The 15548-nt window shown below is 42.0% G+C and overlaps 2 protein-coding genes across 3 annotated transcripts; one reads left to right on the top strand and one right to left on the bottom strand.

Moving 5' to 3' along the window:
• Positions 1-1781: 1781 nt before the first annotated feature.
• On the bottom strand, positions 1782-8679 carry abcg2b (ATP-binding cassette, sub-family G (WHITE), member 2b). The gene is made up of 15 exons (XM_076728819.1): positions 8528-8679; positions 7544-7603; positions 7325-7442; positions 7068-7223; positions 6082-6239; positions 5723-5874; positions 5405-5497; positions 4842-4990; positions 4424-4575; positions 3767-3856; positions 3024-3148; positions 2416-2570; positions 2190-2279; positions 2029-2081; positions 1782-1929 (listed from the first exon to the last, which is right to left on the bottom strand). Exons 1-15 carry the CDS (start codon positions 8677-8679, stop codon positions 1782-1784), a joined length of 1851 nt encoding a protein of 616 aa, XP_076584934.1.
• Positions 8680-9533: 854 nt separating this feature from the next.
• On the top strand, positions 9534-13864 carry hapstr1b (HUWE1 associated protein modifying stress responses b). 2 transcript variants are annotated; one of them, XM_076729250.1, is made up of 4 exons: positions 9534-9979; positions 11397-11477; positions 11631-11906; positions 12014-13864. In XM_076729250.1, exons 1-4 carry the CDS (start codon positions 9784-9786, stop codon positions 12250-12252), a joined length of 792 nt encoding a protein of 263 aa, XP_076585365.1. In that variant the 5' UTR covers positions 9534-9783; the 3' UTR covers positions 12253-13864. The 2 variants fall into 2 exon arrangements, with proteins under 2 accessions (XP_076585365.1, XP_076585366.1); XM_076729251.1 differs by having other exon boundaries at positions 9560-9979; positions 11397-11481; positions 11635-11906.
• The last annotated feature ends 1684 nt before the right edge of the window (positions 13865-15548 follow it).

Raw genomic sequence — 15548 nt, 5'->3', positions numbered from 1 at the left:
CCTCTGAGCTGAAGATGAACTGCAGTTTCTCTTTCTGTGTTGTCTAGCTGCTATGTGAATATGTGCTTGTGTTTCTGGTGCTCTGTGTTTGCTCTGTGTATAATTCTAGGATCAGAAAGTCAATGGGCCCAGGCCTGATAAGATATTCATCCACTGTGACAGCGTTTAAAACATTTTTATGAAACTGAGAGAACTGAGTTCATGAAATGTTCTGTTCCGGCTGTTTTGATCCATCTTCTTCTCCAAGTCAGAGGGGAAGTAAAGGTTAAGCACAGATCATATTTTGCCACTGATCACATTTTTAAACTTGTTTTAAACTTGAGCATCACAGCTCACTGGGTTATTCGCAGAACATTCGAGTTAATCTAATTCAGTCACAATGCACTGCAGGTGCAGGGAATCACTGAAATGTGACTTTGTGAGAAACACATCGATTCTCTTTTTTCTAACAAAGTGGAATGAATGAAGTTTCTAGCACACTGACATTTCTGGTAATCTGTAGGTTTACTTTTTATGAGCGTCCAATGTGTACAGGGAGGATAAACTGATTACATGTAATGTAGTGGGAAAGAGAACTTCACTGACTGACTGGACCACTGAGGCTCGGGCACAGAGCAGCACACCTGCGGCTGGTAGGTCAACCGTGTCTTGCTCGGGGTCTCCACAGAGGGATGCAAACGTCATCATTCTGAACCACAGAATGCCTACTCACTCCCTGTCGTTTAACTTAACATGCGTGTCTATGTCATTGTACATAAAAAACAAGAAAATGGATCAAAAGTATAATTTATTGCTCTTATTTAAACGGATGGTCAGTGTTAACATTTGGTTCAACCCAAATGACAGTTTGTCCACGTCAGGTATTTCAAACTCATGCCGCGCAGCTGACATTCGTCAAACCTGAACCTTTCTAAAGACTAGAAATATGCTCTCTTTGGGGGGAAATATTTATGAAATTATGAAAAAGACATGTCGAATATTTCCAATTAATGCCGTAGTGCAGGTTTGAATATTTGACTCAGCGTAAACGTCATAATGCTTCAGTGAAGAGATGGTCAATTATATACGTGACTATCAGACAGTGTGTAATAAAAAGATTTTCAGCCCTGAAGCTGATAAAATGAAAGTGTCAAGGGGCTCACTGTGGAAAGCTTTTCTGTCACGTGTGACTCTTTTTCTGTTCCTGTAATAAAGTTTTACAACATGTGCGAATTTACACCCGTACTGTATGCTGATGTGTGTCAGCATTTTTTTAAATTTGCATAGAGTTTGCAACAAGAAAGGTGCATTACACTAAAAATATGAAGATAGTTTCTTCTCTGGTTCTGCACAGAGTTAATAAAAAGGGAACAGTTCTGTGTCTTGACTGTTATTGTTGTCTCGCTCACTGTAAGAAGCTTTGTAAGGACTTAGACGCTGGCCTGGCGGTAGCTGTACATTCCCTCGTGCACAGACCGAGTGTGCTTAGTGCTCAGCTTATCCACCTGGGAGTCAAATGCTACAACACGTGTGTTTGTTTATGTGTGAGAGCGTGAGTGAGTGAGTGAGTGAGGGAGAGAGATTCCACGTGTAACGTTCAACAAATAATTTGACCTTAAATATTAATTTCGATAATCACAATAGATAGCTTATTTCATCTGATGCACACACATAAACAAACACATGTTCCCGTATTATGATCCTTTTCCCCTCAAATGATCGCATATGTTTCAGTTGAGGCCTGTTAAATAAATAAGATAAAGACACAGTGCATGGCTGATGGACGCACAGATGGACGGTTATCACTTCCAGCGGTTGATTCGTCGCAGCTGCACATAGGCCAGGAACATGCAGACCAATATGATTCCCAGCAGAGCCACGTGGTTCTGCCAGAAGCCCCACACAGAGTAGTCGATGTCCTGGCTTTTCAGAAACACCTCCCCTGGGATACTGCAGCACAGACAAGAGATGCTCAGCGTATCTGTGTGTGTGTGTGTGTGTGTGTGGGTCATTGTTGTATAAGTGGCTATGTCATCTCTCAGCACTCACATGGTGTTGTTGCCGTGGAATAACTGCCCTGACATCTCGTTGATGAATGCAGCCTGAGAGAGACAAAGAGGTTGGGCTGAAAGATTTCCTCTCGACAGATAAAGACTTAATTCAACCCCATTGGCTGCACCCTTTTGCTCTGCCTGTGTTCTGTATCTTACATTCAATCCATATCTGAAGATACTGATCCATTTCAGCCAGGACAGCCAGTTGAGCATGGCATTGAGATTGACAAGATAACCGCCAAACACCTAAAATGGGAGGATGAAGTGGGAAGAGAGGGAATAATACAGCTGTGAAAAATAATTCTATTAAATCTCTTACACATTTTAATCTCAGTCATGCATACTTTGTCGTGTGTGTTTGCCGTGTGTCTCAGCGTCTCACCATCATGAAGACGAAGGGGAGAGCAATGAGGATGTTAGCCATGGCAAATGAAGACACACTTGCTGAGACGAGGAAGGCCAGACTGACTCCTGCCAGACTGACCAAAGACATGGTCAGGGCAAAGCACAGGAAGGCCACAAAGGCAGGCTTCAACCCTGAAAGAGCGGTAGACACAAGACAGAAAATCCTCCATGAAACAGGAATGAGCGTTTTGATCAAATCCAGAGTTGCTTTTAGCAGGTTCCCCTTGGTAGAATACATTAGGAAGACAAACAAACCTGGAATCACATGGCTCCCTCTCATCTAGATTTTATTTCTCAAAATTTGAATCCCCTTTGGGATGAAGCCAAGCCTGCGCAGAATGAATTCTGGGCTGCTTCAACTACATAATTTTGCCTTTTCTGCTTTCACCCTCTAAGTCAGCTGCACTTCCTTGATTTGGAGATCTCTGCACGAGTCCTGAAGGACTGCAGATCGAGTACAACAGTCATTTCAAGGACATGAATAAAACAGCACCTGCTGGCGAGCGGCTGCATCAGGGCCTCCTCTGCCTGACACAATGTGGTGTGTATTCTAGGAGTGTGTGTGCGTATATGTATGAGACTTACCCATCATATAGTAGGCGATGGCTGAAAACACAAGGATGGGGATGATGCGGTTGGGGATGAGATCAGCAAAGATCTTGGACAGGAAGTAGACAGAAGTGCGGTAATAGCCACTGGAGTTCTCATGGCTGCAACAAACACATCAATACAAACACCGTGACGGAACAAGAAGCACGGGATTGTGGAGGATTTACATTTTTCAATCCATGACAAACAGATTCATGTCACACTTTTGAGCCACCGCTGTGCATTAAAGTATGAACGCTGTAGTTTATTTTGATTCAATCCCACATACACTGAAAATACTCACTAGATCTCCAAGTGTGTATTAATCTGCAGCTGAAAATAGTTCCCAACAAAAACACAATTTACTCCTTTTTTACTAATATTTCCTAAAAACTGCTCAGCTGGAAAGGAAAACATGTATCCTAAAAAAACAAACTAACTTTATGGCCTATTTCTAAACATGTATATCTTGTGTAGGAACATAGGTTTGAGTGCCACAGACACAAAATACTCAAAGTATTATTGAGTCAGACTTTAGAGGTGCATTGTTGGTTTTGGTCTTTTTACGGGATTTGCTGACAATAAGAAAAATGTAGTATAACACCAGCCTTATTCTTTAAAAGGTATTAAAAAGCGATCCGCAGAAATGTATCTGAGGATCGAGCGTCTTCGTACTCCTGCACCTCGTCCATACATGCGCACTTCAACACTCGCCCGTACAAGTTTTATCTTTCACTCACATGAAGATCGCTCTTTCATTGATAAAGAGTTCAACTGCAGAGAGATTCCCAAACACCATGTTGATGATAAGAAAGAAGAACGCCCCAGACCTGTCCGAGAGAGAGAGACAGTACCAGATTATCAATTCTTCCGATGGAGTAGAAAATGTGACCCTCACCTACGTTTGTCCCCGTAAACATGCGAGTACAACGACATCATAAAAGTTGCTACCTCACCTTGACATCACGGCATCTTATCTCATCTTCTTATCTCATTTACTGCAGGTCAAACTGAATTCACCCATCATGTCCTTGCACTTCCATCTTTGACATTTTTCTCAAGAAACTGAGGTAAATCTTATTTTTCATCTCTTCGTCTTTCTTGCTTTGACAGCCCAAGCCATTACTCTTGCAGCCTTTTCTGAAATACAGGTATTCACATTTTCTGCCTCACTGCATTTTCCAGCCTAACTTGCAATAATGTACTATTAATGTCTTGAAAACAGCTAAAGAAAAATCTGTGATTATATCTTTTATTTTCATTTTGTAGTTCTGTTGTAATTTTCGAGGAAAATGTGACACATTTACAAAAGGAAGAGTGTGCAGAGGTGAAAGTAGAGCAGATACACTGAGGTAAAACTAGGTTGGCTATTATGCTGCAGGTTATACATACTGTACCTGTTCTGGTAACCCTCGGGCAGTGTTAAGGGCATTTGGTAATAAATGAGTCCCACCAGAACAGCAAAAAAGATGTTGAGAGCCAACTGGGCATAAGAGGTCTGAGGGTTCCTCAGAGTGTTCAGCACTGTCCTGCCACACACCACACGCATCTGTCTCACACACAATCACACACAGAAAGTAATTGTTTTTTATGGGCATGATAAAAAGGGTTCGTTCAGCGGGCAGCCAAGCGCCAGTCTTAACAGCAGTCTGTCAGACCTTAATTTCTGTGACATAACATCATAAACTCACTTCTGTTTCAGTTCACCGTGACATGAATTACAACTGTGATTATAATTCCCTCAAACAGACTGTTATGTTTTCTAACATAAAAAATGTGTTTTTAATCTGTTTCTGAATTACAGAGTCGACTGACCTGATACTGGAAAGAGGTCGCATACTTGGCTGCCTCATCTTGACCTTTAGCCCCTTCAGCGATGCTCTGGTTGACGTGGTCCAACTCCTCAAGCACATTCTGGAATAGGTGGGACTGGCGGTACTTGGTTGCCAACAAGTTTTTATAGTCTATGAAGGGAAGAGAGATGGCCATTATATCACAGCATCATGATGTTGAAGATCAGACCACCATAATAAAACCCTCTGTTTCTGACAGTCATTAAGTCTTTTTTTGGTTATGCAGCGTTTGGCGATTTACAAGTGGAAAAAACTCAGCGCCTCAGCTGAAAGTTAATCATCTGTTATTCATTATCTATATTTCAATGTGTGGCAGGTTCTGTAATAAATGTGCTACAATTTAAAATATATTTGCTGAAATGCTGTTAAAATAAGAAAACTAAATATAACCGAGATGTCTAAAAACTTTCCAACCAATTTTAGCCCAATTTGACTTTGACTTTGCCTTGATCTTACCCACAGATCACGCTTAGAGCCTCTGTTGGTGTCATATACCTGAACTGTGTGTGTTTTGTGTCAGTGCACCTGCAGTAAGTGTTTCCCCTTTTAATTTTGCCTCTCCATTTGTGATATCCATGAAGAAATCAGCAGGGTTGTCGAGGGGTTCAATTTGATAGCCTGCGCAAACACACACACACATACACACACATAAAAAACAACACAAGACATGCAACATTGTAATAAAGGCTTCACTTCACTTCACTTTTATAGGCTTATAAAAGAAAACAATATCCTGACATGGCATTTTAGAATTTACAAAGAACACAAATAAAGATTCATCATATTATATCTAACACATTCCCAGTCAAGGTCCTACACCTTTCACAGTAAACATACACCTACCGAGATCTGTGAAGTAGTTCAGTGCATGGTCTGCTGCTCCTGCATACACCACCTCCCCTTTATGCATCAGAGTCAGATGGTCAAACTGTCTGAAGATGGAGTAGCGTGGCTGGTGGATGGAGAAGATCACAGTCTTTCCTCTTCTGGACAGGCTGGACACACATAAGGACATATGTTAACATCCATGTTGTTACAGAGAGACAGCAGTAGATGGCTGCTCAAACCTAAGCCAGTGTTACTTAAAACTGACAGTGAACAGTGTGTTGCCCACTGTTTGACCCCACCACCTTCAGCAGCATTGTATGCTTCAGTTGTCATTTGCGTCCTCTGTGTGGGATGAATTAGTAATTGTGTCGTACTTGTGCAGTAGATGGATGATACAGTTTGCAGTGTTAGAATCCAGTCCGGTGGTCGGCTCGTCCAGGAACAGCAGAGAGGGAGAGGTGATGAGCTCCATCCCGATGCTGCACCTCTTCCTTTCACCTCCAGATACACCACGCAGAAACTCGGTCCCTATCTGCACGCATGCACGCGCACACACACACACACACACACACACACACACACACACACACACACACACATAAAAAACACTGCTGCTAAGATAAGAACAAGGGAAAAAAATGCTAAACACACCTGTTAATGTAACTGGTCACCTTGTTTTTTAAAGTCAGCATTTTTTACTTCTAATATGTCACTTTTCAGTGAAGTAACAGACTTTGTTGCAGCTGAAATACAGCACATCATTACAGAGCACAAAGAACCATTCACAGCTCAAGGAGTGATTTGTATTATTTTCCATTTGTGCATTATAGTTCAAACGCTGTTCTTTCACATGGGCAGTGTTAGGGAAGTAATAAACATCCATTTTCATTTGTAAAACACTTCTAAGCGAACTACTTTCTACATTTGCTTGAGAAGATTTTAAAGAAAGACCGACTGCTTATGCCTGAGTCAGATTAAGTCCCTGCGGTCCTCTTTCCAATACAGTGAGTGGTATGCTTAGACTTGGACTTAACTTTATTGATCCCAATTGGGAAATTCTTTTATTGCAGCTGCAGGTTAAACATACACATAAAATAAATATATACAATAAAGAAAAATAAGGATGAGAATAAAACTAAGAGAAAAGAATGTTCTTAAAAAATATAATTAAATATATGAACATAGAATAGCAGCAATTGTTAAAAATATAACTAAGTATATAGTTACATAATATCTATTATAATATACAATTCAAATTATATAATATATATATTAGAATAAAATACAATATAACTAAGTATATAAACAACAAACAACAGCAATTGTTAAAGAGAGAGAGCTTGTGTATGTAGCACGGTACCTTAGTGTCTGCGCAGTCTGTTAGGCCCAAGTCTTGTATGATGGCGTCTACTCTGCTGTTTTTGTCTGCAGAGGAGTGCTGCTGACGGTCGAGACGCAGGTTTGCACTGAACAGAAGGTTCTCCCTCACTGACAGAGTGCCCATCAGGATATCGTCCTGGAAGCACAATAGGTGATGAAGAACAGGCTATCCAGAGGAATCCAAAGTATAATACTGTCAAGTAATGTGTGTGTGTTTATATGTTTGTATCTGTGTACCTGAACCACATAGGCAGAGCTGAGCCTGAGTTCAGACGTGACAACTTTGCCATCCACCAAGACTTTTCCTTGCCGCAGGCCAGCAGGGTCTTTCCTGCCTGCGATTACATCCAAGAGTCTGACAGAAAGAGAAAGATGCTAATATTCACGTGGTTGGGGTTGTACATGTGCACCTAGATGGCGCCTGTGTGTTTGACTGTACATGGACGTGTTCCTTACGATGTTTTACCACTTCCAGTAGCGCCCATGATAGCGTTCATCCCAGGTCTCATGATGCCACTGCAAAAACCATTCAGAAAAAATTATTTACAGAGAACACTTTAAATTAATAAAGGAATCTTATGTCTAATTCCATTATAAAAGATAAAGTTAACTTGTTTGATATAAGATGCAACGTTCACACATTTATGCTTTTAAGACTTACATTTTAAAGACAGGCAATCACGGGTTATATCTGAAGATGACTGACAGTATTTTGTTAGTAAAACAATTGTTTGAATATTTCTTTAAGCCCTATTATATTATGTACACATATGTGTGTGTGTGTGTGTGTGTGTGTGTGTGTGCACAGTGTATATTTTCTGTATTTCTGATTCTATAGTAATGTAGAATTGGATAATCTTTCACCACTCATTGAATCTCCGGAAAACATCATCTTCAGGCCACCACATTCATCAGAATGCAGGAGTGGATGTAAAATAATTTAGAAAAATATCTTCATTGCTCTATTTTCAACATTATCTATGAGGAGGAAGTAGCATTGAAAAAACACTCTATCAGTGAAACTGAAATTTCTAATTTTGTAAAATTTGGTGCCTTCTGAATGTTGCTCTTGCTTTGATTACTTGATTGAACTCACTGTACAATACCATGTAAAAATATTTATTTGTAATGGAAATGCCAGAACATCTCTGACTATGTTTTCTGGATTTTCTGCTAACCTCTAAGCTTGACTTCGCTCTCAGTAAAATAACACACAGATAACTCTAATAACTTATTAGCTGAAGTGCATCCAGTATTTGTATAAAAACAGGAAAAAACAGTGAAGAAGCAGCAGGAGTGTCACATTCCACAGGTGGTTCTAGCCTGCTATCAAACAGTTCCCAATGATAATGCTCCCAATGATAATGCTGTTAACTTCATATTATGGTGTGATAATGTACAGACACATATACACACTGATACACAAGTATCATATCCTACCTCACATCTTTGAGGATGTGTTTTTCAGGACCTCGCTTGCAGCAGAACCTCTTCTCTTGAACAGAGTAGTGCAAGTTGCTGAATGTGACAGTTGGCCCTCGTTCCTGGAAATACTCCTCAACACTGCAAGCAGTCTGCTCCTTCTTAGACATGTTCAGAAGCAGCAGAGTTACCAGCAGAGAGTGAGAGAAAGAGAGTTAGACAGTGGGGATCGAAGAGAGAGAAAGAGAGGGAGAGAGATACAGTCTGATACAGAGGCATGTGCAGTCTGACAGGGAGACAGGTGAGACAACAGGTAATCAGTAAGTTTCTGCAATTGAGTCAAATGATCTTTGGACTCCCTCAATCCTTAGCACATAAAAACTGTGGTTGTTCTTGCAAAGATAGTGACATTAATCCTTCCCCCAAAGCCTCACTGCAGCGCTAACTGCATCCAAGAGGCACCACAAGTTGTGTATGTGAAGTAAGTAAGTATTGTGATGTAACGATAAATAATAGTTCATATCATAACAGATGCCAATGTTTAGACATAAGTTAATAAAAGTGTTGATCTGTATACAGGGTGATCGGGGAGCTGGAGCAAAAAAATGTCATGTCACAGGTTGGTTAGTGTCACAGGTTACAGCGTGAAAACAAACACACTCACAGGGAACTTTGTGGATCCACACAACTTTAGGTAACTTGGCTAACTTGAGGTAAATTGGATAATGATAATGAAAACAACCTCAGGTCAAAAGTACAAAAAGTATGTAGTGAAGACCACGTATTTTAGTTGTCCATCTTTCCATGGTACGGCTGCCCCCTGCTGTACAGAATGCTGTACGACTTGTGAAGAATCTCCTGGGCTGGATCAACGTTGTTTTTCTCTGACCTTTTTCTCTGTTGTGCCATTGTCCAATCAGGCTTCGTGTTCGGCCCCGAGAACCGCCTAGAAAATCGCTACAGCCAATCGCTTTAGAGTTTAGCGAGATATGGGCGTGGTTAATTCCAGAAATTCTTAGGTGTTGTCATCGCGTTCTTCAGTGTGGTGTGTTGTAGGCTGGGCGTGTGGGCGGAATTAAAATGTTCACAGTACGACTCTAACGGGAATTGGGTTTTTTTTTTTTATTTATTTTCTTTAGCTTGTAAGGGTCGTGTAACGTATTCATCACACCGAATACAGGAGAAAGACAGAGAAGTCCTTCCGGAAACCGAACAATCCAGCATTTCACACGAACTCTAGTTTATAGGCTACTAGCTAACGCCTAACGTTAGCTATGGAGGAGAGGAAGGAGGAGGGCGAAGCGGAGATCCAAGAGCACGGCCCCGAACACTGGTTCTCCAAGTGGGAACGGCAATGCTTAGCAGAGGCCGAGCAGGGTGATCCAAGCGAGGAGGAGACGGAACAAAGCCAACAGAAACTGTGGCATCTCTTCCAGAACTCTGCTACCGCGGTAGCACAGCTCTACAAAGGTGTGTACCAAAGATATCTAAGTTGAAGTTAAGCTAGCTAACTGTCCAAGTTAACGCCAATGAAAGCTAACCCTGCTAGCTAACGTTAACGCTGGGCGGAGAGAGACACAAAGGGCACTAGCTAGGCTAACGGTGTTAGCCATTCGCAGCTGTTAAACCACAGCGTTGTTACCGGTGTTTGTTTCATGGTTGTGTTGGGTGACACGTACACATTTAATATTAAAAGTGTCCATGAAATCGATGATTCTGCGGCTCTCGATTTCGTGACCCTTTTTTGATTGCTAGCTGGCGGAAGCTAATGCGAACAGCGGCTAACAGCCGGTCTCAGCGTCAGAATGTGGGACAGCGGGACTGAATCTGCCTCACAGTGGCCTGAGTTGTCAGAAGTCCTCCAAGGCTAAACCGATTAATGAGTGGCCAAACCAAATAGCTCCCAAAACACCGGCTAACATAGCGGTGTGTGTTTTTACTTTTTCCAACAGATTTATTCTTCCTGTTAGGACACAATATGGCTCACACTGAAATGTTTTTGTCCACCCGTTAACAGTTACCCAGCTCGTCAAAATGGCGATAAACAGGGAGGAGTTTGCCGACTGAAAACAACTCGTTTATTGACGGTCAAACGCCGTGAAAGCTAGTTGTCGCAGTGTTGTGGTGGCTTTTACTAAGTAACGGCACAGACACGTTTTATTCCAACATATGAACCAAGGAACTTTTGTTGGTGACTACATTTCTTGTGAATACCCAGAACAAAATGGCGAAAGGATATGTAAAAGTTAATGGTCTTTAAGTCTGGTTCTGCTCTGCTGTGTGTTTTGGACATTACCCTGACAGTGCGTTGCTTGCATTTAACTTTCTGGCAGCTTCTGCTATTAGCACACACTGAAACGGGAAATGATCATCATCACGTCACGGTGGTTAGATCTGATCAGTGAGCCAGACAGACTCCTGTTAACTTAAAGCTGGATTATTTTGCAGCTACCCGTCAAATGCAGTCATTGTCCCCCCTTTCGTGTACGCCACTGCATGTTCACACTGAGACACAGCTGCATCTTCATAGCATTTCAAGCCAGTGAGTCATTTGTAGAGGAAACCATATGGACAGCCCCTGCAGCTTAGATGTAAGGATTTGCGGTCTAATTGAACTGAGAGGATGATTGGTAGCAGAGTACTGCACAGGCCCTGAACCTTTGTACTTGGCATCTTAGCTGGAGTTAAGTGTTTTTTTCCCTTCAGATCTCTGTGCTTCATGTATACACTTCATTGGTATTCGTTTTGTCAAGTTTGAAGATACACGCCTCTGATGACGCCACCCAGCAGCTCTTGTTTTCTCTTTGGGCATACATAAGGAGTTCATTTAGTAACAGTGTCACTGTAAAGTTATCATCACCATCTGGTTAACTTCATTAATTTACAGATCGAGTGTGTCAGCAGCAAGGCCTCTCTCTCTGGGTGCCCTTCCAGAATGCAGCCACAGCTGTCACTAACCTGTACAAAGGCAAGTAATAAGTAACTTTGACTATTACCCATCTTATGGCCCCATCTGTTTTGCTTGTGTTCAATATGACTGTATGTAAATGAGGTGGGTGCAGATGAACTGTGGGTGTCGTGTCCAGGTTTACTAAAAACATTTGTCCTTTTGTGTCATCAGAGAGTATGGAGGCCCGCCAACGTAGCTATGACCTGGGCATCCACTTAGGCTACCAGCGCAGGAATAAGGATGTGATTGCATGGGTAAAGAAACGCAGAAGAACTATCAGGCGGGAGGACCTCATCAGCTTCCTGTGTGGCAAAGTTCCACCTCCACGGACAGCCCGCGCCCCACCCAGAGTTGCCATGGTGTCTGCAAGCAGACCCTCACCTTCAGAAACGGGGAGCTCTGTGGAGACTGACCTGCAGCCTTTCAGAGAGGCCATAGCACTGCACGGTAGGTCAAAGTGACATGTTCAGCAGCCAGCTGTTGTAGTTTAGAGTAAGACGGTAGTATTCATGCTGTTTGCCACAGCTTCATCTTTTTGCTTTTTTCCTCTTCAGGCCTTAGTGGTGCCATGGCGAGCATTTCTGTGCGTTCTGGTCCTCCTGGTTCCCCAACTCACCCTGCCCAGCCCCTCAGTCGTCGTAGGAATGGCCTTCATGATGTGGACCTCAACACCTTCATCGCCGAGGAGATGGCGCTCCATTTGGATTCCACGGCCAATCGTAAACGAGGCCCTGCCCCTTGTAGTGATGTCATCACAGACTCACCTACTCATAAACGTAACAGGATGCTCTGAACTTTTCCTACACCACTAATCCCTCCTCTGTCCTCTCCTTGGTGGCCGACTGGACAGCTGATGAGGACTGATGCCTTGGCCAACCGTTGATATCCTCCTCCTTTTCATCTTAGTTGCAATGCTACAATTAAAGGAACTCGACTATTACCAACCCAACATATTTCTCCCCTTTATTTTTCTTCCCCCCTCTGTTGTCTCATGCATCCTCTCCATAGTAGTCTTCTGTTCTTTTTCAGAAAACATTTTTTCCTCCTTTGTTTGGTTACTCTCAGTAGATCTGATACCTTAGTGAGCACATGTTGCATTTGAAGTCCTGAAATTGGAGAATGTTGCATTTAGACATGGTTTATTTGGCCGTGCCCCTGTGCGCTTCACATCCGATAATCAGATGAACCGGGCTGTTGCTTACTGTTTGCAGTTCTCTTCCCCTTATTCTCATGCACTTCCTCCTCTGCGGAGTGCTGGCCAAACCAGACTGAGCTGAAACCCGGACTCAAAACGCTTCTCAGCGTGTGTATGTCATTCTGCTGCTGCTCTGTGTGTTTGTGTATCCGACAGCAGAACTGCCACTTACTGTGTTGTACTTGTCTTTGCCTTTGAGAAAGCTGCTACAGTATCTCTGGATGTTGTACAACTCTGTGCGTGTGTGTGTGAGTGAGTGAGAGAAAGAGAGAGAGGGGGAGTGTTTGTGTGTGTGGATGCAGGGTTCTGGCAAATCCACCACCCACTTGAACAAATTATTCCCTGTTTTACTTCAATTCGTCTTTTTTTTTTCTTAAGTTGCTCTTTGCAGCTCAAACCAGGATTTTATCACAAAGCAGTTGAGTCGGTGTGCACCACAGACTGCAAATACATGTGGACAACATGTCTCCACTTCCTCCCACTGTACAAAGATGAAGCCAAAATATCATTGATATGGGTGCTGCCATCTTGGCACTGGTGAAGTCAGAGCCAGAATCTGAGAGGTAGTCATCAGGATATGGAGCAGCATTTATGAGCGTTTTGCTCATACACCTGCCCTGCTGGTTAGGTTTAGCTGTCAATCAAGATGTCGCACCCCTTTTTTATAGCATGAGATAACAAATTAAAACCAAACTTGAACATACATCAATGTGATCAGGGCTGCTTAAAATGAGAGGAACCATGTTTGGAAAATTTTATTTAACATGTACTTCAGTTTTGTTTTTTTGGGGTGGGGGGGTGGGGGGTTGGCCCATTTCCCATGCAGGGGGCAGTGTTTATGACCTGTACTGCAACCAGGCGCATAAAGCCATGAATTGTCATCATTTTGTCTCTTGTACTTCAGGAAGACTTGTGTTTTCACACTAATGATTTCAGCTTTAAACCTAGAAAATTCCGGGTTGTCTGTGAACTTGTTGGGGATTGTGATATTCTCAGTTTAGCCAACTCATGGACTATTGGGCAGGACAGTTCAGCAAGGCTTGGGAAACATGTTTTGCTAATTCCACACACTGCTTTGTGATACGATCTTGTGTAAAGTGTGTAAATAACATGTAGGTGCTGTTATATGTGGTACATATTGTAAAAAGAAGTGCAAATCCATCGGGATGTCCTTGTACAATTCTGACATTAAAGAAAATACAAGCGTTTATCTAAGTTGTCTTGGAGTTTTCTCCCAGTTTGATTGGACGTCTTATTGCCGGTCTTACTTCAGTGCAGGATAATCTTTGCTCCCAAAAGTGATATTTTTATGAATCACTTCAGGCAAGTCTCAAGAAAGGAAGGATAAAGAGTGCAATGAAGTGGAAAAACCTGACTTTCATCCTGCTCCGTTAACAAATACTTTGTTCTTAGACACTTAATTGTCCCTCTTTCTTTTTAAAGAGCTTGATATTCAGATATCCTGTCGTCAGCTGTAAAGGGCCAAAAAATAAAGGATCTACTGAAAGACTGCAGTGGTTGTATATCTCATATTGTAACTGCTGTACAGCCGAGTTCTGCAAAAGCAGGCTGTCAACCTGCTGAGAAATTTTGAGACCATTTTACAGTTCACCCTTGCCAACACACGGGGGCGACACAGACTACTCTCTCTTTTCTCTAAAGCTGCTTGTGCTGCTGAACACACAGACAGGGACCTGAAATGCCTCATTAATTGATGGATGCCAAAACGCTGAACATGCCGACAACATTTTGATCTGCCATTTAAACAATTAGCTGTGAGCTTTCTAGTCATCTATCTGGAGTTATGCTTCCAAAGTGATCATTTAAAACATTATTTACACAAGGGGAGGCTTGTTTAATCTCAAGGATGAAACAAAATACCAGAGGGTCAATGAGAAGCAGCAGGAAGGGACACTCGAACACACACAGCTCATAATCACAAAAATTATTCAAATTGTAGCATTTCAGGAGTCATTTGAGGTGAGTCAGTGCATTAATGTGCAGTTGTAGTCACGCTGATGAGTAATTAGAGGTAGTTATGTACTTCACCAAGGCAGTGACATCTTTTAACACTGAACAATTAATGTGATTAGGACAGACCTGGACCAGCACGGATGTCAGACACTTGCGAAGTTTACGACCTTCACCAAGAAGGTTGTGTTTTCAGCCCTGTTTATGTGTCTGTTAGAGGGATGTGTCAAGAAGTACTTTACAGACTTCAATATAATTTGCATGAAATCAAGATCATGAGCCCAGGAGGGGCTTATTATTTTTGCATAAGTTTAGCACTAAATCCATCTAACTGCAAGGCCTTGAAGCAAAATGACTTTTTCCTTTTCCACAGCTATCTGTCCAAATAGGCCACAACCATTTCCACCTACACACATATTCTCACACTTGTCTTTTTTTAACCACTCCTACAAATTTCATCCAGTCTTTACCAAATTTGGTACATAAAGCCCACAGGATCGTTCTGTAAGAAGTTATTCATTTGTTTTTTCAGATCACGTAACATTTCTCTGTAATTCTTATTTGCCTGTCCCATATGTCCAAATTTAGAGGATGCATGCTCGTCTCCACTCACAGCACTCTGATGGTGTTTCACATTTATGATGAACAATGGCAACACAACATCTTCACTGGCCATTATTTTGCAGTCATGAGTTGAAATTTAGCAAAATTCATCCTTTGATTTGGGAACTGTACAACAGCCAGCTTGTGTCTCATTATGTGTACTTTGATCTGGATCCTGGTAAGTTTTTTTTTTTTTTTTCAGCCTTGAAATAACAAATTTAGAGCATTGTGCAATCTTGGTAGATGCACATGCCATCTAAGTGTTTTATAGTTTTATGGTCTTTGATGTAAAGCAGTTTTCTGAGTGATCAGGGACTGTA

This window comes from Chaetodon auriga, chromosome 4 (assembly GCF_051107435.1).
Source record: "Chaetodon auriga isolate fChaAug3 chromosome 4, fChaAug3.hap1, whole genome shotgun sequence".
NCBI lineage: Eukaryota > Metazoa > Chordata > Actinopteri > Chaetodontiformes > Chaetodontidae > Chaetodon > Chaetodon auriga.
This window is presented reverse-complemented; position numbering and strand designations above follow the sequence as displayed.